This window comes from Bubalus kerabau, chromosome 22 (assembly GCF_029407905.1).
Source record: "Bubalus kerabau isolate K-KA32 ecotype Philippines breed swamp buffalo chromosome 22, PCC_UOA_SB_1v2, whole genome shotgun sequence".
Lineage (NCBI taxonomy): Eukaryota > Metazoa > Chordata > Mammalia > Artiodactyla > Bovidae > Bubalus > Bubalus kerabau.
Genome location: NC_073645.1, coordinates 19,872,538 through 19,897,625, shown reverse-complemented (window position 1 = coordinate 19,897,625; position 25,088 = coordinate 19,872,538). Strand labels below are relative to the sequence as shown.

Here is a 25,088-nt window from a genome sequence, read left to right as displayed (position 1 = left end):
AAGATATTTCCTCTTCTCTAGAACCATAGCTATTGACTTATGTTCTGGTTCAATATCATCCTGACTCTGAAGGAGTTCATGTGCTAACTGCTTCAGTTGTGTCCGACTCTTTGCGACTCCATGGACTGTAGCCCGCCAGGCTCCTCTGTCCATGGGATTCTCCAGGCAAGATCTCCCCCAGGGGATCTTCCTGACCCAGGGATCAAACCCAAGTCTCTTGCATCGCCTGTATTGGCAGGTGGCTTCTTTATCTCATATTCTTTCTAATACATTCTGGCTCTTTTCCTATGAATTTCATCACTTCCTTTTAGGAGATAAGTACTGCCCCCAATTTTTAAGACCTCCATACTTTGATTCTGTTCTCTCTCTTATTTTCAGCCTCTTTTTACTGTCAAGCTTTTTGATGAGTAATCTACATCCACTTCCTGTTTCTTCAACACCAATTGTTGAGTACTACTGACATTGGTTTAGTTTTTTTTCTAAAACTCTTTCTTATTTACCAAGAAGACCACTCGGGAGGAGGTCAAGGCAACCCTCCTTCAAGACTGAAGCAACTTGGCACTCATGTATGCAAGAAGACCACTTATGAACTTTTGCTATGATTCTGGCTATATGCCACAAGTTTTGTAGATAGTGTTCTCATTGTTATTTTAAAAAAAGTCTCTAATTTCAGTTTTGATTTCCTATTTAATCCACATTATTTATAGGAATATTTTTTTTTAATGTTATTCTTTTACTTTAAAAATAGGAATTTTTTACAAGGAGTTTTAGGATCACAGCAAAATTGGTATAAAGTACAGTTTCCACATACACAGCCTACCTCACTATCGACATCCTGCACCAGAGTTATAATTTATTATGTTTATTGCCAATAAAAGAGTTGCACTTGTTATAATCCATGGACCTATACTAACCCATCATTAGCACTCAAAATCCATAATTTACAGTAAGGTTTACTCTTGGTGTCCTATGTTATACAGATTTTTGTCAAACACATAATGACACGTACCCACAATTACAGTAGCTTACAGAGTAGTTTCACTGCCCTAAAAATCCCGTGTACTCTGCCTATTCATCCCTCCCTTTTCCTAATTCCTGGTGAACAATGACATTTTTACTGTCTCCATAGTTTTGCCTTTCCCATAATGTCATATAGTTGGATCTAGCCTGTTTTTTTAAAAATACATGTTTAAAAAATAAATAAATAAATAAAAATATGTGTTTAGATGGGGAGGGAAAAGGCTATCCTTTTGTTATTATCATTCGTTAATTTCTTTAATGATGAGATCTTTTGGCCCTTTATATGTGTCATCTTACTCAAACATAGCACAGTATATAAGCCAGCATTATCATCATTTTTATAGAATTCTACTGTACTTCTAGTAATACTGTTTGTGGATAGGGTCTAGAAGTTAACTCCAATTTCTCTAGGAAGTTGTGGGATATAGATGAAATTTCTATATCCAGCAATTTCTTCCAGCAAACTGATAATGCAAATAATCATTTTTTTTTTTACATAGTCTAGAATGACTGGGAGAGATAAAGGTCCCAGAAATCAAATCCTTGGGGGTCTCGGCCTTTGCCTACACAGTCTAAGGAACTGCCTCTGTCATCATCCATGCGGCTCTAATCCTGAACATTGAAGAGACACATCCTCTTACACATAAAGACACTTACTGCCTTAGCGGAGTGATTATAAATAAAATAAATATTTTATATATTTACAAATACAAGTAAAGATAAAGCTACATCCAAGAAAACTAAACTGTTCCTACCATTTACCTAGAGTTTCCCTTTTGTGGGCTTTGTGTGATGCTTTGCTGAGGACTGGCATTATTTTTCCAGCGTAAAGTTTATTACCTGCAGAAAGCAGATCGTGACTGAGGCACCGCTGGCGGAGGAGCACCGTTCTCATCTAGGGCCCACGACAGAGAATAGCTTAGTTTTCCTGATGTCAAAAGACAAAGTTCTTCAGTTCCATTTTCCTCAAGAAGAAAGGGCACATCTGTTTATAAACGGTATTAAAAACATAGGAATATTTGAGCACATTACAGTTTTTTCCCCCTTTTACGTGTTCCTGGAACCCCAGAAGTACAAAGTTTATGCTGACTGCAGGCTCTATTCTTACAGCTCTCCTTTAACTCCTACCCCAAATCTCTCAAGGCAGACTGTTTTAAACAGACTACAAACAAGAGGGGAGAGACTTAATCTGAACACATTTTCAAACCATTCTCGGAGTGGCTGCCAGCAAGGGAAAAAACCACTGGCAGCAAAAAAAGGCTTTCCAATGTGGTTCAGTGGTAAAGAATCTGCCTGCCAATGTAGGATCAGGAGATGTGGGTTTGATCCCTGACAGGGGGCACAGGGGTGGGGGGAAAGATCCCCTGCAGTAGGAAATGGCAACATACTTCAGTATTCTTGCCTGGGAAACTCCATGGCGGGCTGCAGTCCACAGGGTCACAAAAAATCGGACACAATCAGCAACTGAGCACGCGTGCTGGCAGAGAAAGAGCTACTGTTTAGCTCCTCTCCTACATTCTTCAATTTTCTCCCTCTGCTCATCTTCTTTCTCAGTCTCCAGAGAGCTCAGTGGTATTTCTTGAAATTTCTGCTAGTGCTTAGTGTGTCCTAAATTTTTCTAAGTTTTTTCTCCTGGGTCTCCACAACCTGCTTTTCTGCTTCATCTGGACTTTATCTAAGCAGACTACATTCCTCCCTCGTTTTCTCTTATTTTCCTTGCTCATTTGCCTGCTTATTTCCTTCTCTCTCTTCCTTGCTCACTCATTCATACTCCCTTTCTTTTCACCAGATGAACACAGCAATTACAACACCCCAGGGAAGGCGAGAGAGAAGGGAACCGTGGGAGAAGAGGAATGACAGCATTCTGGCAGACATGCTAACTTCAACTGCAGGAGGAGGACAATCAACTGAAAGACAGTAAAAAAAAAAGTCCCTTCTTCTTTCCTCTCTGTTATCTCTTCTCTCTCCTCTTCCTTCCTCCCCTATTCAGTTTAAAGATGAATCAACATGTCCTGGAGCATCTTCAGGCTTTACTAAAGGTCAGACCATCTGGTGGGCTTCCCTGGTGGCGCAGCTGATGAAGAATCCACTTGCCATGCGGGAGACCTGGGTTCGATCCCTGTAGAAGGGAATGGCAACCCATTCCAGTGTTCTGGCCTGGAGAATTCCATGGATTGTATAGTCCATGGGGTTGCAAAGAGTCAGACATGACTGAGAGACTTTCACTTCACTTCAAAGGTCAGGTAGGGGCAGAGCAATCTCCCCACTTAGGTGTGGCGCTCACATTTTACAAAGCACAGTGCTCTTGTCTCAGATGCCCTAGGAAAAGCAAAGGAGCTTGTCCCAAAGTTTAGGTTTCCCAAAGATCTGATTCAAATCAAAGTTTTAAAAATTAGTTTACTCTCTGGAAGAACTTAATTTGTTTTAACTTAACACTATAAATACAGGATTCCTTTTTAATGTTTTTTTTTAATTGTGGTAAAGGTCACATAATGTAAAATGTACTATTTTAACTACATTTAACTGTACATTTCAGTGGCACTAAGTACATTCACACGGCTGTGCAATCTCACCATCTCCCGAATTTTTCACTTTCCCAAACTGAATCTCTGTCCCCACTGAACACTAAATCCTCATTCTCCCTTCCCACCCCACAACCCACCACCCCCAGCCCCTGGCATCTGCCAACATATTTTATGACTCTATGAATAGGATTCTTTATTCATATGAATGACCCAGGGTCATTGAGGATATAGAACTCATGAAGGAAATAGGAGGGAAGACATATTTTTAATAAACTTACTGCTTCCTACTTCTCCATATGCAGGTATGACCAGTTTATCAGAGCTAAATTCTAGATATTCCAAAATAGTTTTGCTTTTCAACTCTGTGCTGTTAGGTAAGGGTAAATATAGTTTTGCCAATAAGCACGCCCTTTTACTTATTTCATAAACCTAAATATAAAAGAAATGATTGATAACTCACTGAAAGTACAAAATAGAAAAAAACTAAAACAAAGATAATCACTAACATAATTCTTTTAAAAATACTAGAATGTAAAATAGGTATTTCTCTAGAGCCTTTGATCCACATGACTATGATAAAATTAGGTAATCTTATGTGTTTAAAAGTATAGTGCCTTTCACTGGTTTCAAAGAAAATCACTTGAATAAAAGGATTAGAAATATAGTTCTGGGGATTCAGTACATATAACACAATACCCAAAGAACCTACTTCTGTGTAGCACTTTAAAAGTCCTTTATCTTATTTAAACCTGATAAAAATTACAGGAAATGGCCATTACTCTTCCCATTTTATAAATGAAGAAATGAAATCTCTATATGAAACTCTATTAACTGTTATTAAAAGTGATAGAAACTCAGGTTGAATCGCCTAAAAAAAGGGAGAGTTGTTGGCTTATGGAGTCCAAGGACAGATTAAACAAGCTATGTAGCAGGGAAGGGAGGAAAAGTCCCAGGAGAAGGAGTAAGGGAGGCGCTGAGTATGCTGTTCTTCAGACATCTACTGAGTAGGTCTTATGATTCTGCATGCTGTGCTTTCTACTAGAATTCCATCACTGCCGTAACTACAAACTCAAATTTTTTCAATAGGAAAATCTTATCTTGACTTATACTCTGTTATCAGTGTCTGGGGAAACAGTGATATGTGCTCTAAAGAAAAGAAAATCAAGGAGGGTAAATGCCCCTTAAAAAATGGAAAAGAATGTACCAACCAAAAGGACAGTTGATAATCAAGAAGGCAGAGAAAAACACAAGACAAAGAGGCAAATATTTTTCTGGTCATCTAAATACTGTTTCTTTAAGAGTGAATTTAAGCCAACACACTGGTCCCTTTGCCAAAGGCATCGCAGATACAGAAAGGTTTGCAGGGGCTATAGCTAATTAAAGCTAATGAATTTTAAGTATTTACATCTCTGAAAAAAATTTCTTATTGTAAATTAGTAAATTGGATAACTAAAAAGAGACAATGAACTGACAAATATATTCAAATATTCAGTTGGCATTCTGATTTTACACATCAATCTTGCGGACTTGTTTAGGGTATGTCCATGCATTCTCATGGAATTGTCAAATTCACTTTGGAGGCCAGATCCTGGACAGCAGCAGATGTAAAGGTAGAGAATGACACCTGGAATCTCTCAGGAGACGATTTGTCCCCAGCGGCAGCTATCAACACCTGTGTAGCTGAGATGATGTGTTGAGAATGAAAACAGGCATTATAAGTGGAGAAACTGTAATATTAAAAAAGTCTAAGTAGGGAATTGCAAAAATATATGGGAAAATAACAAACAGTTCAGTTTGGCTGAAGTTTTCATTCCAATCCCAAAGAAAGGCAATGCCAAAGAATGCTCAAACTACCGCACAATTGCACTCATCTCACATGCTAGCAAAGTAATGCTCAAAATTCTCCAAGCCAGGCTTCAGCAATACATGAACCATGAACATCCAGATGTTCAAGCTGGTTTTAGAAAAGGCAGAGGAAGCAGAGATCAAATTGCCAACATCTGCTGGATCATCGAAAAAGCAAGAGAGTTCCAAAAAACCATCTATTTCTGCTTTATTGACTATGCCAAAGCCTTTGACTGTGTGGATCACAATAAACTGTGGAAAATTCTGAAAGAGATGGGAATACCAGACCATCTGACCTCCCTCTTGAGAAACCTATATGCAGGTCAGTTCAGTTCACTTCAATCACTCAGTCATGTCCGACTCTTTGCAACCCCATGAATCACAGCATGCCAGGCCTCCCTGTCCATCAACAACTCCTGGAGTTCACTCAAACTCATGTCCATCGAGTCAGTGATGCCATCCAGCCGTCTCATCCTCTGTCATCCCCTTCTCCTCCTGCCCCTAATCCCTCCCAGCATGAGGGTCTTTTCCAATGAGTCAACTCTTCGCATGAGGTGGCCAAAGTATTGGAGTTTCAGCTTCAGCATCAGTCCCTCCAATGAACACCCAGGACTGATCTCCTTTAGGATGGACTGGTTGGACCTCCTTGTAATCCAAGGGACTCTCAAGAGTCTTCTCCAACACCACAGTTCAAAAGCATCAATTCTACAGTGCTCAGCTTTCTTCACAGTCCAAGTCTCACTTCCATACATGATCACTGGAAAAACCATAGCCTTAACTAGATGGATCTTTGTTGGCAAAGTAGTATCTCTGCTTTTTAATATGCTGTCTAGGTTGGTCATAACTTTCCTTCCAAGGAGTAAGCGTCTTTTAATTTCATAGCTGCAATCACCATCTGCAGTGATTTTGGAGCCCAAAAAAATAAAGTCTGACACTGTTTCCACTGTTTCCCCATCTATCTGCCATGAAGTGATGGGACCAGATGCCATGATCTTCATTTTCTGAATGTTGAGCTTTAAGCCAACGTTTTCACTCTCCTCTTTCACTTTCATCAAGAGGCTTTTTAGTGCCTCTTGACTTTCTGCCATAAGGGCGGTATCATCTGCATATCCGAGGTTATTGATATTTCTCCCGGCAATCTTGATTCCAGCTTGTGCTTCTTCCAGCCCAGCGTTTCTCATGATGTACTCTGCATAGAAGTTAAATAAGCAGGGTGACAATAGACAGCCTTGACGTACTCCTTTTCTAATTTGGAACCAGTCTGTTGTTCCATGTTCAGTTCTAACTGTTTCTTCCTGACCTATAGGTTTCTCAAGAGGCAGATCAGGTGGTCTGGTATTCCCATCACTTTAAGAATTTTCCACAGTTTATTGTGATCCACACAGTCAAAGGCTTTGGCATAGTCAATAAAGCAGAAATAGATGGTTTTTTGGAACTCTCTTGCTTTTTCGATGATCCAGTGGATGTTGGCAATTTGATCTCTCATTCCTCTGCCTTTTCTAAAACCAGCTTGAACATCTGGAAGTTCACGGTTCAAGTACTGCTGAAGCCTTGCTTGCAGAATTTTGAGCGTTACTTTACTAGCATGTGAGATGAGTCAGGAAGATCAGGAAGATATGCATGTCAGGAAGCAACAATTAGAACTGGACATGGAACAACAGACTGGTTCCAAATTAGAAAGGGAGTACGTCAAGGCTGTCTATTGTCACTCTGCTTATTTAACTTCTATGCAGAGTACATCATGAGAAACGCTGGGCTGGAAGAAGCACAAGCTGGAATCAAGATTGCCGGGAGAAATATCAATAACCTCAGATATGCAGATGACACCGCCCTTATGGCAGAAAGTCAAGAGGCACTAAAAAGCCTCTTGATGAAAGTGAAAGAGGAGAGTGAAAAAGTTGGCTTAAAGCTCAACATTCAGAAAACGAAGATCATGGCATCTGGTCCCATCACTTCATGGGAAATAGATGGGGAAACAGTGGAAACAGTGTCAGACTTTATTTTTTTTGGCTCAGAAATCACTGCAGATGGTGATTGCAGCTGTGAAATTAAAAGACGCTTACTCCTTGGAAGGAAAGTTATGACCAACCTAGATAGTGTATTAAAAAGCAGAGATACTACTTTGCCAACAAAGATCCGTCTAGTTAAGGCTATGGTTTTTCCAGTGATCATGTATGGAAGTGAGACTTGGACTGTGAAGAAAGCTGAGCACTGTAGAATTGATGCTTTTGAACTGTGGTGTTGGAGAAGACTCTTGAGTCCCTTGGACTGCAAGGAGATCCAACCAGTCCATTCTAGAGGAGATCAGACCTGGGTGTTCTTTGGAAGGAACGATGCTGAAGCTGAAACTCCAATACTTTGGCCACCTCATGCGAAGAGTTGACTCATTGGAAAAGACTCTGATGCTGGGAGAGATTGGGGGCAGGAGGAGAAGGGGATGACAGAGGATGGGATGGCTGGATGGCATCACCGACTCGATGGACATGAGTTTGAGTGAACTCTGGGAGTTGGTGATGGACAGGGAGGCCTGGCGTGCTGTGATTCATGGGGTTGCAGAGTCGGACACGACTGAGCGACTGAACTGAACTGAAGAAGGAAATAAAAGTAAGAATAAAATTAGAAATGTAGGTTCCTATGTGTTCATCAAGGGCATATAGATTTATTTAGCAATTCATGTAGCTGTTAATGGTGTGAATTATCCCTAGATAGATTCATTTCTTTCTCTGCCTCTTAGTTTGTTAGGATCATGTGCTAATTTATGATGATGAAAGATTCAAAATCTACACTTACCTATTTTGGGAGAGGGGGCTATTTTAAACTTCAAGAGGTTAGATTATAATATCACAATTTATTTTAGATACAATAGTAGGAAAGTGTAGTCAGTATATTTTCAAAACAAAGATTTCAACAATGTAGACCCATGGCAGATTCATGTCAATGTATGGCAAAAACCACTACAATATTATAAAGTAATTAGCCTCCAATTAAAATAAATTAATTAATTTAAAAAATTTCAACAGAGGTACATTTTAAAATGATAGTAACTTAATAGCACAGATGAATAAAATGAATACAGCTTTTGATCAGGGATGGCACAAAGTTATTTTAGGCATTGAAAAATAACTGATTTAGATTTGTAATAATAATCTCCTCATGTCTCAGACTCCACTCCATACTCATATAACACAAATCTTTACTCCTCCTAACTTTTCTTTCAGGTTTAGGTTCAAGTTTAACTTTTAAGCATTAGCCATCAAGCCTTGTTGTCTAGATTCCATTACTGTTTCTAATTTGTCTTCATCATCATATTTTCTTCTTTTAGTGCCAGGATTCTTATGATGGGGTCTTTGGGAAGGGATCAGAGGTCTGCTACATATGTGTTTCTTCATCAGATTAAAAAAAAAATTTTTTTTTAAATGAAAAAATATATCAAGAGACTGAAATCACCAAGCCAAGGTTGGGGAAATTTGAAGAAATAATTCAACACTAACAATTGCTATACTATTCATAGTTTAAACAACCTTCTTTCTTTCACCTCTTCCACCTCACTAATAAATGAATAATGCTGCACGTCTAGGGTTGGCAAGAATTATAGCAGGAAAGAAGTATTTAGAACAACTGCAAATCAAATAATTTTGTACTTAAAGCATAAAAGACTAGTGATGAATTATAAGTATATCTCTATAAATATTAATATCTTATCTTAATATCTCTTAATATAAAAAAACTTATAATAGTAACTAACAAGAAATTTAAAATTATGTATTGTATAAAATAATATACAAAATTAAATGACAATGGCATACCTCCAAGCAAATTGTTTCAGGCCAATATATTAACTGAATATTGAAAATTTGCTGAAACATGACTTTAAAATCAAACTGTAGAGGAGATACTGAAGTGCAAGAAACCTGTTTATCGTTGTATAAGATTTTAATAAAATATTTAAGCTTTCGAATTTTGGCTCTCCTCTTTTGTTCGTACCTAAAAATTAAATAAACCTTTAAGAGACCCTTGAAAAGCAAACCAGATATAAAATATTATTCTTCTCAAAATATACCTCAACATATTAAAATGTGGTAATTTTAGAGGACAAATGCTATCTTTAAGCCCAATAACATTTGCCTATCTCTTATCCACAGACAAGAAATTTCTCCTCTCAAGAAATTTCTTTAAAAAGATGCTAACTCAAAAACAGAAAAAGAACTAAAATTAAAGTACCATAAATCATTCAACTATTTATTTTACTAAATTATAACTTAAAGAGATTATAACACACCCATTATAAAATGTTTTATGAGAGGAAAAAACTGAGGGACTTAGGAATAAGGGTGAGGGAGCTTGCATCAAGAATTCAAAAATATTTTCAAACTTTTAAAACACACACACACATTATGTTTTCAATAACCTCAAGCAGGTGCCTCTAAGACAACAGCCTTGCTGTGTCCTCTTAAAGGTCTTTGTGACTCTGTTTAGGCTTTAGGTTATATATTCTTTTTTTCCAGGACATTTTTTCTCTGAACCCGAAGATCAGAGGCCACCCAGAAAGGTTAACTTCTTGGGGCTACTATGACAACACTTTTTGGGGGGAAAATGGATCCATTTAATAATATGAACTCCTAAGGCATCTTCCCTCCACCCATTCATTCATTCTCTCAACCAACATGTATTGACTATCTTCTCAGATACAAGTCAATTGACCTAATGACAGTTAAGATTTGATCCTGATTTTCAGAAGGTAAAAGACTAGTTGGAAGATAAGCCATAGGCTGAAACATAGAATTCCCTTCTGTTCTCCACCCTGATCATCCTATCGGCCAGCACAGCTGCCCATCTTCTCTATAATCTTCTCAAAAGGGTATGGGACAAAAGATAACTTATTCTTCCTATCTCCATGGTGGTCTTTTTTTTACATTCCTCCCAATTACCTTTAAAGAAATATTAATAGTTTCATAAAATATGTCCCTTACGTTGTCCTCTGAAAGTAGTTTAAATAAAGACTGATTATGAGAATTTGTTAATTTGGGATTATATTCATCTTCACCAAATCTTGCCTTTTTGCACCTGTAAACTCTTTTTAATGTTCCCTTAATCCATGTACTCCTTTTATCTCTCTCTTTGACATAAGCATATTATTCTTTTCTAAAGACTCAATTCTTATTCAACTGGACATTTTCAGTGGATAAGGACAGCAATGCCCCGTGACGGCAATAGCTGTGGGACGATAGAAAGCATTTAATTTCCTTTTGCCTTGACTTCCTCTAAGTTTTAGCTTAGCCTTTCCAGCACAAATATCTTCTTCCTTCTTTTTCTCCTCTTTATTTCCAACTTCCATTTTATGGCTGTTCTCTTATCCTTATTTAGATGGCCCTTTTGTGGGCATCTTACACAAGAAATTATCTGGGGCCCCTTTTTGGAAGTAGGTGTAGAACAAATAAAACATTGCTTCACCGCTCTACTTCTCTAGTCAGAAAGAAGGTAATGATGATTTTGCCTTTGTGTTTGCCACTCTTTATGTTCATTTAAAAGTTTAACCACTTATTCATTCATTTAATGAACATGAATATTTATTGGACACCCACTATCTTCCAACACTGCACTAAATGATGCACATTCACAGTATTCAAAGATGAATTGGTACCAAATGCTTCATGGGACAGAGGTTGGAAAGTTGTACCTAGTTCAGTGCTCTAAGTTGCTACATCCTCTTTAAGGGAGATGAGATCCAAAGGCTTAGAGATGGGAGAAATGGGGATCAGCATGATATCTGTTATGCATGGATTTCCTAGGAATAGAAAGAAAACCTTAAAGGTCAAGGAAGAAGTCACAACTGGGAAAGAAAGAAGCTTGTATTGTCCAAGTAGAAAAATTTTCCAGAGGGTCCTTTCTAATCAGAACATTTTCTATGAAAGCCAGGAGATCCTTTAACAAGCAAGGATGACCATATAATCCTATTTTTCACAGTGGCTTTATAGTCCACCTATTTATACCTGAACAAAAATTACTACCATAGCAAAACAAAAACCAATCATCACACCAAACTGGTTTATGTCCCACCTCAGTCATAAATTAGAAGTTCAATACCCATCTCTAAAATGAGGATAATATCATAGAACTATGGTAGCAATTAAAAGTGCAAATTTATTTTTTAAACTTAGCAATCAGGAAATTTAACATTATTAAACAATACAGTAACTAGATAACATATAATGAAGAAAAATAATCTGAAAGTGCTTATAATAATTTTGAAAATGCTTACAGTGAACATCTAGATAAGTTTGTTAATTCTGCTGTGAAAGAAAGTTGTGGTATCATGGTAATTGGATTTACTATTTCAGTATCTGTTTCTTCAAATTCTGAAGCTAAATATGAGAAGCTCTAGAAACAGAAAAAAAAAATTTATAATGAAGTTCACTGTTTAGGACAATTATTCTTAAAATTAAACTTTTTTATTTGTCATTTCATTGGGTAACTATTACAAATATCAAGATTTCCTATTCTATCACTATTCTATCAAACAAATATTATAACCAGTTAGGATGAGTTGAATGTTATTTTGCAGTGTAAATACCTCCTGTTTCTTCCTGTTCTTAAATGCTTTTCCTTCAGTTTTCTTCTCAGTCCCAGGCATTTTTGACAATTCTTGTTTTTGTTCATCACATTTATTCATTTTCAACCTAATTAATAAAAAAATAGAATTATTTAAAGCAGAAATATGGAATTATTTGAGTTGTTAGAAATCTTGCCAACACACTACACACATACATTACAATCTCTTACATTAAATAATTTTACACCCCAAGGAATTTATCAGTATGATACACATACATATATATGCATATAAATATAAAATTTCATAAGCTTGTTCTCAGTTTTCACCGATTTCTCCCTACTTATTAAGTACTACCAGGGAAGCCCAGTTAATTCACTGTTAGTATTTTTACGCCCTTTCTAAGGATATTAAGAAACCTCTCTGATGAGACTAAGGAACCAATGGGGATGGAAGACATAAATTTAAGGGCATAACCCATGCTTCCTCTCATTTTTTTTTTTTTTTAATTTTTGGCCGCAACAGGTAGCATGTAGGATCTTAGTTCCTCGACCAGGGATTGAACTCACACCCCTTGCATGGTTAAGCGTGGAGTCTTAAGCCCTGGACCACCAAGCAAGCGGTAGTCCAAGTGGACCAAGCAAGTCCCTCTCATATTTCTTAAGCTGTGAACATGAGCATGTGTAAGGGCAAGACACTATAGCAACACTAAGTGGTAAATCAGTTGTACTCCTTGGGGTTTATGTGTAAACAGTAAGGAATTCATGACATTACTACCAGCAACACAGTGACTGCCACCGCCACCACCGACCACTACTCTATTACTGCCCACTATGCACCATTCCCGCCACCACCACGAACAACTACCTGTATTACTCCCACTTCTATGAGGACCGCCACCACCAGCAACTACTACAACTACTACTATTACTACAGGCTAACTCAAACATTGTACTTACTAAGTACATGCCAGGCAATGTTCTATGTACTTTACACGTATTAACGCACTTAATTCTCACAGCAACCCTACGAAGTAGGTTTTACTATTATTCCTCTTCCATTAGTAGTCCAGCAAAACCCCAGTTATCTGGAACCCTTTCAGATGGCAGGGGTTTACACTTTTCAGTACAAAGTTTAGTCTTTAATCTTTTAAAAAGGAGATTCTTTGATATTATATGCTCTGTTGGGAATAGAAAATGGTACAGTTGCTCTGGAAAACAGTTGTCTTAAAGCTGTAACTACTGTTTATATATTCAAGATACAAATTCTTTGTTGACTACATCAAGCAGTTGACTAACGTCTGGATTTTTTCCCATTTCTGTGAATTCCCAGTGATTAGTGGACAACTCCTCAGGAGACCTATAAGAACAAACAGAGCAGCCACTCACCTCTGAAACTGTAACTTTACTGAAGTGCTTGTAAACCCTTGTCGTTGTCGAAGGGATTTTATCTGTTTCCAAGTCCTTAATATACTGTGTAGCAGGGAAAAGTCCTTTTCCTTTTCTAACTCATAGAGTTGTTTTGTATCACTACAACAATAATGTTAGATTAAAAATTAATGAACTGGGCATATACCCAGAGAAAACTAGAATTCAAAAAGACACATGCACCCCAATGTTCATGCACTACTATTTACCATAGCCAGGACATGGAAACAGCCTAAACCTATCAACAGAGGAATGGATAAAGAAGATGTGGTACATATACACAATGGAGTATCACTGTCACAAAAGGACTGAAACTGGGTCATTTGTAGAGACATGCATGGATTGAGAGACAAAGCAAATATCACCTATGAATGCATATATTAATACATGGAATTTGAAAAACACGGTATAAGCAATCTATTTACAAATCAGAAATAGAGATACAGGTGTACAGAACAAACATATGGATACCAAAGGGGAAAAGGAGGGTGGGTGGGTGAATTGGGATATTGGAATTGACATACATACACTATTGATACTGTGTATAAAATAGATAACGAGAAAGTACTGTATAGCACAGGAAAATCTACTCAGTGCTCTGCAGTGACCAAAATGCAAAGGAAATCCAAGAGAGGGCCTATATATATATATATATATATATATATATATATATATACACATATATATATATACATATATATATGATTCACTTTGCTGTACAGCAGAAACTAACACAACATTGTAAAGCAACCAGACTCCAATGAAAAAAAAACAAACCATGTTAGTGGATTAGAGCTACAAGTCATTACAAATGGCTTCAAACAATTTATTGCACTAACTCTTCTGGGCTCCCCACCTCATTTTTTTTTTTTCCATTTTACTCACATCTTCATATAGAGAATGAAATTCCATTTAGAAATTTATGCATCTTTAAGATTTTTCACTATTCAAAAGTACTCTACTAAAATCCATGTATTTCCAGGTTTTCTTAATATTCTGTAGTATATTTATCATACTTTTTTCAGATTAACAATCAGAACTACTGCTTTAAATTTAGAAGTACTTTGCCTGATGGGATAGTGAGCATACTATTTGAATATCAAAGTAATATAATCTAGTCTATATAAAAATGGATTGCTTAACCCATTTAGATATATTTAGGTTTAACATCCGGAGAAGGCAATGGCACCCCACTCCAGCACTCTTGCCTGGAAAATCCCATGGACGGAGAAGCCTGGTTGGATACAGTCCATGGGGTCGCGAAGAGTCGGACACGACTGAGCGACCTCCCTTTCACTTTTCACTTTCATGCATTGGAGAAGGAAATGGCAACCCACTCCAGTGTTCTTGCCTGGAGAATCCCAGGGACGGGGGAGCCTGGTGGGCTGCCGTCTATGGGGTCGCACAGAGTCGGACACGACTGAAGCAACTTAGCAGCAGCAGCAGCAGCAGCAGGTTTAACATCACCATTTTCTTTTGTGCTTTCTCCTTGTCTCATGTTTCTCTGTTCTGTTTCCTCTCTTACTCTCTCTCTTTTTTTTTTTTTTTTTTTGCCTTCTTTTGGATCAGTTGAGTATTTTTTATTATTTCATTTTCCTCTTGATTTGGAAACTATATCTTTTTATTCTCTTCCTTGAGAGGTTATAAGTTAAAATTTAAGTCCTTGATTTACTAAAGTCTCAATCGCCAATGCAAATATCTTTAATTACTTTTACCCTTCTCCATTCTTTACTCCATTCTAAAAGTTTTATATTTTAACTGTTTTTTTTATTGAAGTGTAGTTGATTTATAATATTGTGCCAACCTCTGCTGTACTACAAAGTGACTCAGTTTTACATGTATATACATTCTTTTTAAAATATTCTTTTCAATTATGGTTTATCCAAAGAAATTATATTCAGTTCCCTGTACTATGCAGTAAGAGCTTACTGTTTACCCATTCTAAATGCAATGGTTTGCATCTACCAACCCCGAATTCCCAGTCCCTTCCTCTCCTTCCCCACTTGGCAACCACAAGTCTGATTGCTATGTCTGTGAGTTTGCTTGTTTTGTAGATAGGTTCACTTTAGAGTCCACATAGAAGTGATATCATATGGTATTTGTTTTTCTCTTTCTGACTTACTTCACTCAGTATGGCAATCTAGTTTCATCCATGAAACTGCAAACGGCATCATTTTTTATGGCTGAGTAGTATTCCATTGTATAATATGTACCACATCCTTCCTTATCCATTCATCTGTCGATGGACATTTATTATAGGTTATTTCCATGTTTTGGCTACTGTGAATAGTCCTACTATGAACACAGGAGTGCATGCATCTTTTTGAATTATAGCTTTACCCAGGTATATGCCCAGAAGTGGGATTGCTGGATCATGCAGTAATTCTATTTTTAGTTTTCTGAGGAACCTCCATCCTGTTTTCCATAGTGGCTACACCAACATACATTTCCACCAACAAGGTAGGAGGATTCCCTTTTTCCACACTCTCTTCACCATTTGTTACTTGTAGACTTTTTAATGATGGCCACTTTGACTGGTATGAGGTGGTACCTCATTGCAGTTTCAATTTTAATTTCTCTAATAATTAGTGATGTTGAGTATTTTTTATGGGCCTACAGGCCATCTTTACACTTTCTTTGGAGAAATTTCTATTTAGGTCTTCTGCCCATTTTTCAATTGGGTTGTTTGGTTTTTTGTTATTGAATTGTCCAGGCTATTTATATGTTTTGGAGATTAAGCCCTTGTCAGTCACATCATTGGCAAATACTTTCTCTCATTCTGTAAGTTGTCTTTTTGGGGTTCTTTGGTTTTGTTTTTGTCTGTTTCCTTTGCTGTACAAAAGTCTGTAGTTTGATTAGGGCCTATTTGTTTACTTTTGTTTTTTATTTCTATTTGCCTTGGGAGACAGACCTAAGAAAACATTGGTACAATTTATGTCAGAGAATGTTTTGTCTATGCTCTCTGCTAGGAGTTTTATGGTATTATGTCTTACCTTTAAGTCTAAGCCATTTTGTGAACTCTCTAATTTTATGCCTGTAAAACATCATTATATGACTACTCACTGAGACTTATCCACATATTTACCACTCTTCTTACTCCTTAGTCTTTCCTTACTTCCTCAGCATTCTTTATGTCAATGAGTGTTTTTGGCTTTAAGTTTTAGTTAATCTTATCAGTTCAGTTTAGTTCAGTTCAGTTGCTCAGTTGTGTCCAACTCTTTGCGACCTCATGAATCGCAGCACGCCAGGCCTCCCTGTCCATCACCATCTCCCGGAGTTCACTCAAACTCACGTCCATTGAGTCAGTGATGCCATCCAGCCATCTCATCCTCTATCGTCCCCTTTTCCTCCTGCCCCCAATTCCTCCCAGCATCAGAGTCTTTTCCAATGGGTCAACTCTTTGCATGAGGTGGCCAAAGTACTGGAGTTTCAGCTTATAAACAACAGTAATTTACTGTTTTGTATATACTGATGGTTTCTATTCATTCACTCAACTACTATTTACAGAGATAGTTCACTATATGCCAGTACTCATACAAGGCATATGTCAGCTTCCTCAAGTAACAGTGTTTATACTGAACAAGTAACAATGTTTATACTGAACTAGGCTATTCTTGGAGAAAGCAGTGGCACCCCACTCCAGTACTCTTGCCTGGAAAATCCCATGGACGGAGGAGCCTGGTAGGCTGCAGTCCGTGGGGTCGCTAAGATTCAGACACAACTGAGTGACTTCACTTTCACTTTTCACTTTCATGCACTGGAGAAGGAAATGGCAACCCACTCCAGTGTTCTTTCTTGGAGAATTCCAGGGATGGGGGAGGCTGGTGGGCTGCCGTCTATGGGGTCGCACAGAGTTGGACACAACTGAAGTGACTTAGCAGCAGCAGCAGCAGCAGGCTATTCTAGGAAACCCAATGATTTAAAACAACTTGCCTCCAGTGGTTAAGAATTGTAGAGCCATTTTAGGTCAATGGGCAGGGAGTCAAAGAAATTCTTTAACTATCAAATCACTCAGAGTTGTCATATCTTTGTGCAAGTTTAACTTTCTACCCAATAAGTACCTCCCAGAGAGCTTTCCTGCTTTTGGAGATTCCTAAGCACATAATTATGTATTGTCTTTAAATTATTTTTGCAATTATTTTATACTTTCCTAATTTCTCTTCCTAACTAGTCTAGTAGCTAATGATTCCCAAATTGTAGGCCATTTTTTAAAATAAGGGTCCTTAACTCTACATACTCATTGAGTATTGCTTTTAGGTTAAATTAGTAATATATCTTGCACATATGTGTATGCAAACTAGTTCTCAAATATACAAATACTTGAGATAAACATGATTCAAGTAAATTGAAAGGTATCAGTAAATTTGTAATAGTTTTTAATCAACATATTTTTAAATAAATAGATCATATTAATAAAGCTACAACTACTTTCATGTGATACTTCTATTAAATATTTTTACACAAAAATGTTACAAAAAGTTGGAACCATTTATTTAACTGCCTAAAGGCTACAGATCTTCAGCAGTCTCACTCCTGGGTATATATCAGAAAACAGGACATCTCTAATTGGAAAAGATACATGCACCCCAATGTTCATAGAAGCAGTGCTTACAACAGCCAGTAGATGGAAACAAACCCCAAGGGTCCATCAACAGATGATTGGCTTAAGGTGTGTATATCCCCTCACACACACAAATATGGAATATTACTCAGCCATAAAAAAGAATGAAATATTATAACTTGAAACAACATATGGACCTACAGGGGCTTCCCAGGTGGTGCTAGTGGTAAAGAACCTGCCTGCCAATGCAGGAGGATATAAGAAATGTGGATTTGATCCCTGGGTCAGGAAGATTTCCCTGGAGAAGGGCATAACAACCCACTCTAGTATTCTTGCCTAGAGAATCCCATGGACAGAGGAGCCTAGTGGCTACAGTCCACAGGGTCGCAAAAAATCAGACATGACTGGAGCGACTTAGCATGCACACATGCGTGGACCTACAGAGGATTTTACTTAGTGAAGCAAGTCAAAAGAGTATACAAATACTATATAACATCACTTATATGTGGAATCTAAAAAATAACACAAATGAATCTGTATACAGAACAGAAACTCAGAGACATAGAAAAGAAACTTAAGGTTACCAAAGGGGAAAAGGAGGGAAGGAGGAACAAATTAGAAGTGTTGGATTAACCCAAACTATTACACATAAAATAGATAAGCAACAAAGACTTATTGCTTAGCACAGGGAATTATATTTGATAAATCTCATAATGGCAAATATTTGATAAAACTTATAATGGAATATTGGAGAAGGAAATGGCAACCCACTCCAGTGTTCTTGCCTGGAGAATCCCAGGGAGGGGAAGTCTGGTGGGCTGCCGTCTATGGGGTCGCACAGAGTCGGACACGACTGAAGCGACTTAGCAGCAGCAGCATAATGGAATATAATCTGAAAATTACAACGGAATCACTTTGCTGTATATCTGAAACTAACAAAATATTGTAAATCAGCTATATTTCAATTTAAAAAATAGTAAGGACATTGTTAGTTTCTTATTTTACATCTTCCACAGCATAGTACAATACTTTGTTTAAACAAACTCCTTAATAAATGCTTGATGAATACAAGAATGTCCTAAAACCTACCTTATCTGCCGATAATAATCCTGCAAAGATTTTCTGGTCAGCTGGCTTATTTCCGAATTTTCATTTGCTAATTTGGTAGCATCCATCAGTGCTTTAAGCTAAAACAAAAGAGCTTTTTTGGTACACTTCATCCACCTGTTACTATCACTCCAATTCACCTGTAGGTCTAAGTATGTGCATCAGAAACACAAGTGTATACTTTTTTTGTATTACTGTCTTGTTTTCTAAAATATATTTCATAAAAGTACCCTGGGGCAGAACTGAAAAAGAGCCTCAATATTTGTCTAAGAGATAAACCTTATACCATGCAACTTCTAGGTAGTCATTTGATCAGTTAACATAAAGAAATGTCAATCAATCAAGATAGAAGACAGAACACAGGAATCTATTTTATCTTCTGCCTAATATCCCATGGTTACAGAAAAGATATCTATCTGTCTTTATCCATATCCACTGCCATCATCACAACCATATCTATATACATATTTTATAATTATATCTACATCTATATCTCTCTATAAAAGAATAAATATATAGCAACATAGGAAAAGAAATCAAATAAAATCAACAAAATGTACTGAAGAAACTATAAAACAAAGAGAACTATCCACAGAGAATACTGACAAAGAAATAAAACCAGGGGAAACTGTTCTCTATAACAGGGATAGGCAGAAAAAGCCTATCACAGTTGGGGACAGTTTGTGGGAACTCCAAGACTGGAGTCAATGGATATAAACTTCTACTGCAAGACGCAAGGGAAGACCTCAACAACTGTGAAGACATACTGCACGCCTGGATGAGGAAACCCAATTTTTTAAAGATAAAATTTCTTTTACAATTAACATAATAACCGATGGTTCAGATGGTAAAGAATCTGCCTGCAATGCAAGAGACCCAGGTTCAGTCCCTGGGTCAGAAGATCTCCTGGAGAGGGGAATGGCTACGCACTCCACTACTCTTGCCTGGAGAATTCTATGGACAGAGAAGCCTGGTGGGCTACAGTCCATGGGACTGCAAAGAGTCGGACGTGACTGAGAGACTAACACTTTCATTTTCAAAGCAGCTGCAGTAAAAATGGTAGGAGAATCTTTAAAATAGAAGTTAACAAGCTAGTTCTAATGTTCATATGGAAGATCAACTCTATAAGAATTTTATTCTAGGAAAAAACCAATGAGGAGATACTCGTCCTTAGAAAAGTCAGGGCTGTTCATATTGTTGAGCCATCAAATTAACCAACTACAGAACTGCCCTAACTTAGAACTTTTGATATAGAAAGTCATACCTTTTCCCTATGGGTTAAAGCAACTGAGAGAGCTCCCTGTGAATTGTAACCAAAGATATGCTAACTGATAAAAATCTAGGAAATCTAATAAATGAACAACAAAACCTAAAGTCCCCAAAGAAAAAAAGTGACAGATTTGATCTCATAAAATTTTAAATATTTCCAAGAGATAGGAAAAATGAAGTCAAAAGGCAAGTAACAGAATGGGATAAAAATATTTAAAACATATTCAAAAGATATACATTTTGTACATGCAATGTGTGTGTATGTACATGTGTAAATACTTATATGTGTATATATATTTGTACATATATATATATGAAAACTCTTATAAAGATGAACAAAGCTATACAGAAACTGGGCAAGTAACTATTAGTTATGGCTCTGGGAAGTAAGCTCTGTCCTGTACTATCAGTGGAAATTCAAACTGAAAAACTTTCTTGGAAAGGCAATTCACTACTTTCTGATAAAAATTTAAACTTCATGCACCCTTACTCTTGACCAAGAACTTTCACTTCTACAAATCTAGCCTACAGAAGTTTTCACACATGTGCTCAAATACATAGATACATGGATGTTCACTGCTTTATTACTTGTAATCATAAGAAGATGGAAATGACCTAAGAAGTCATTTATGAAGTCATTCGTGACCATAAGAAGTGTCAAGAGTGAGGAGTGATTGAACATATTAAAATACATGTATATTATGGGTCTATATATAGTGATATGGGACAAGCTCCAAGACTTGTAATTTTAAATTACAAGTAATTTTAAAGTAATTAAATTACTTTAAAAAAGAAGTAATTTTAAAAAGCCAAGTTGCCAAATAATACATAGATCCATATAGAAGATCCAATTTATCTTAAAATCTATCATGGAATATGTATATACAGAGGAACATGGAAAAGAGATCTTTAAAGCTGTAGTTTAAACCATGAAGTGAAGATTGAAGTGGGACTTTCACAGTATGAAACTTCTACACTGAACCTCTTACAGTGGGAATGAACTTCTGTATTACTTGTGCAATTTCCCTCTTGTGTAAACTAGAGGGAACAACAGCAGAACTCTGCAAAACTGAGGCTCCGTTCTACTCTTTTATACTGTCTACAACATTTCTCCGTGTTCTTTAAGTGGAATTCAAGTTCACATAACAGGACATTTTGCAGTTTAAGAAATCCGTGGATGTCACTGAGTCTCCTACTACTTTGAACCTGGTATGAATACACTGAGAACGAGAAGAGCCATATATTTCACACCAAGGGACTAAAAGGATGCAAAAATTATAAATCAGTATTTTGGTAGAAGACCAATGGTCACACCCTGCAACCCTTGGCCTTTTCCCCTCCCTCCTACAGTTCTCTTTCATTTTAGAAGGGCATACACATGCCCTATCAAATTTCTCTTTTTACAATTTACCAGGAAACTGGAGAAAATGTTTATGTGCACATTTTAAATAAATAAATAAATGTGCACATTTTTATGTGCACATTTAAAATAAAGCAAAGAAAAGTAAAAAGCAGCTAAGAAATTACTTTTGGCTTCTAAGAATCATTAATATAATAAAAATGTTGCAAATAATGATCCCTCAGTATTATTTTACACAGAAAGCCATGCTACATGAAAAACAAATGAGTTTTTATGCACAGTAATAGGTAGTATTCTAGTGAAACAAAATTGCTATTGCTAGACCAGGCTTCAAAGATTACACAACAGTGTTGGAAAACTATTAAATAGACAAATCATATTTTCAATGACCTATATCTTAGTTTCAGAGTTGGTTTTTTCATTAAAAAAAACAACGGTCATATTAAACTAAAAGTTAGAATATTCAACTTTTGTTTTAGGAAATATTCTGACCTTATTAATTCATAGGCTTCATTTAGGAAGTACTCCCACACATTTGCTACATGAAAACTCAATCAAATGGATTAAGTCCTGTTGTTTTTGCACTTGTACTTTAAAAAGCAAATATATTACGGTATAATTCATTTCTAGCTTATTGAAATGTCTTGGTGACCCTACTAGGCTTGATTATTTAACTAAATACCTCACTAAATATTTAAGTGTATTAATTAGCTGAATGAGACCTATCAGAATATCTTTTCAGAGAGAACACTAGTTAACAAAATATTCATGTATCAAAAACTCAGCATACAGTCTAAACGAGAGGTACAAATTTATAAAAGTAGTCAGTGGGTATATTTCTTTGATTTCTCCTCAGATTTTATGTACCCTTTACGATGTCATTGGGCTTCCATAAAGAACCTGCCTGCCAAGCAGGAGACATAAAAGATGCAGGTTTGATCCCAGAGTCTGGAAGATCCCCTGAAGTAACCCACTCCAATATTCTTGCCTGGAGAATCCCATGGACTGAGGAGCCTGGTGGGCCACAGTCCATTGGGCTGCAAAGAGTCGGACGCGGCTGACGCTACTTAACATGCGTGCATGCAATAATTCCATGGACAGAGGAACCTGACAGGCTACAGTCCACGGGGTCACAAAGAGCTGGACACAACTGAGTGCATGCACCACACACACAAATACACACACACACGCATGCGTGCACACGCATGCGTGTCATTAGATGCTTAGTTGGCTAAATCATTCTCATACTAAACTCTGTAGAAGGTTCAGGATCATTAATATTTTTATCAAAAATACTTTCTTACAAGACTTGAAATAGTCATTTGGTTCTTTTAAATAGTAATAATTTCAAATATTCTTCTTGAGTCATAGGATCAAGAAATACCATTGATTAGCAAACTATTTATAAATGCTAAATACCCTGCAGGATATGTTTGAGTCGGTCTCCCTGGCCAGTTAATTCCTACAATTTCTTTTCAGAAAAACTGAAATCAAGCTTTCTTTTATTTGGTTAAATAGTTGAAGTGCTAAGGGAATATTCCACCATAACTTGCTCTGTACTAAGTTTGTTTTTTTTTTTCCTTCAATATTAAAGGTTCAGCTCTGTAAATGTAATGAAAACCACGCTTACCTTCTCATAAAGCAGCTGTGGTAAATTCTGTTGCTGCCTGTCCTGAAAACACTCATAAAGTTGGAGCAGCCTAGCACATAATACTTGTTCTTGATTGAAGAGAGGATGATGACTGAATTGTAAACCCACTATATTGAGATCTAATTGGTACATTTCCCTTTGACCTTCCATTTTGTTCCTAATAGAGCTTTCTAGATCAGATTTCACTGCCTTTTAAAGAAAAGTATTTACACAATGTTAATTCAATTCTATTTTTTTAATTACAAGTAACTCCTTATAAAAGTAACACGCTAACTGTAAGAAAATGAAGACACAGAAAAGCAAAAAAACAATTATTTGCTCCTTCTTTCTTAAAACTGATTATAGCCCTTGATTTCATACATTTATATTGGAGCATTTTAATCACCTTACTATAAATGGTCATCTACTTTACTACTATGTGCTGGCAGAGGCTAACTTTCAAGTTACAAGCCCCCAAGTAATTTCCTAAAGGATCACGATAAAAAAAATGGTGTTTAGAACTGGGGGTCAGTAGTTCGTTAAGGTGATGATCTAATAATCATCTGGAGCCAGACTTAAGCCGCAAACTATTATCTCTGCTTCAGTGGCCCTTACAGCATTGAGATTTTTATTTCCCAGTGAGAAACCAAATGAACCTTGCCTCCATAGCTGGCTGTGCATAATAAAAACTATAGAGAAGACAGAAGGGAAAGGCAGGCAGAGGTATTTGTCTGACACTAATTCCAGAATATTACCTGCTAAGGATGGTGCCACAGAATGAATTTTAATACTCAAGTTTACATGCTTGGTGAAGTGACATTTATATTTATTCCCAACTCTGCTGCTGCTGCTAAGTCGCTTCAGTCATGTCCAACTCTGTGCGACCCCATAGACAGCAGTCCACCAGGCTCCCCCGTCCCTGGGATTCTCCAGGCAAGAACACTGGAGTGGGTTGCCATTTCCTTCCCAACTCTAAGAGTCCATTAAACACTGAAATTAGCTTGAATGAAGTTAGAAAAGAGCAGAAAGCTCCGATGACAGTTATTAATAGCATTTTTAGCAATAAAGTGTTTTTTAATTCAGATACATAAACTGGGTTTTTTAGACATAATAATAGTTTATTAACTACACATTAGTGTAGACATAACTTTTACATGCACTTTTACATTTTTCAAAACCAAAAAATTCATTTGACTTGCTTTACTGTGGTGGTCTAGAAGTGAACCAGCAGTATCTCAGAGATATGCCTGTATTCCCAAATATCTATATAAAACAAGCAGGGAAACTAGATAGCAAAACCAAAAATCCAGGGACAAGATTTTAAACAAAATTGCATCTGAAAACATCTTCACTGAATCCAAAATACAAGTGGGTGGAGAAAAACCACTAACAGCAAGATCTGCATAGTATTGGTGACTGTATAAAAGTGGAAAGAAGCAATGAAACATCTGACCTTCCTGTTAAGAGAACCTGAAAGAGCCAACAGATACTCACCAGAAAGTACAACAAGCCAATTTAAAAACAGAAGGTTAAACTGTTATGGGTTTTGTCTACTCTAAGTACGGGTAACAGCAAGGAATTTTGGTAAAAACATCAACACTCATTCATGATAAAAAAAATCTTTGTATTTGTCTTAATTTTAAAAGTAGGACAACTAATTAAACCTTAAATGCATTTTTGTATGGTAAAATGGTAAAAGATTTTCTTTTAGCAGCAAGAAGTTTTGGTGTATTTTTAGAAAATCCTGAAATAAATTTATAAGTGGTATAAAGATATTAAAAACATATTATAATA

General features: G+C 36.8%; 1 protein-coding gene across 1 annotated transcript in view; it reads right to left on the bottom strand.

Moving 5' to 3' along the window:
* The window catches only part of CC2D2B (coiled-coil and C2 domain containing 2B), a 108,596-nt gene that overhangs the window by 65,612 nt on the left and 17,896 nt on the right, over nt 1-25,088 (bottom strand). The window contains exons 11-18 of the mRNA XM_055560014.1: nt 23,295-23,504; nt 19,018-19,115; nt 13,329-13,469; nt 11,962-12,067; nt 11,650-11,768; nt 9,197-9,374; nt 3,824-3,974; nt 1,861-2,005 (exon numbers count right to left, since the gene is read on the bottom strand). Coding sequence (XP_055415989.1) covers nt 1,861-2,005; nt 3,824-3,974; nt 9,197-9,374; nt 11,650-11,768; nt 11,962-12,067; nt 13,329-13,469; nt 19,018-19,115; nt 23,295-23,504 — 1,148 coding nt within the window. The remainder of the gene's footprint in view (nt 1-1,860; nt 2,006-3,823; nt 3,975-9,196; nt 9,375-11,649; nt 11,769-11,961; nt 12,068-13,328; nt 13,470-19,017; nt 19,116-23,294; nt 23,505-25,088) is intronic.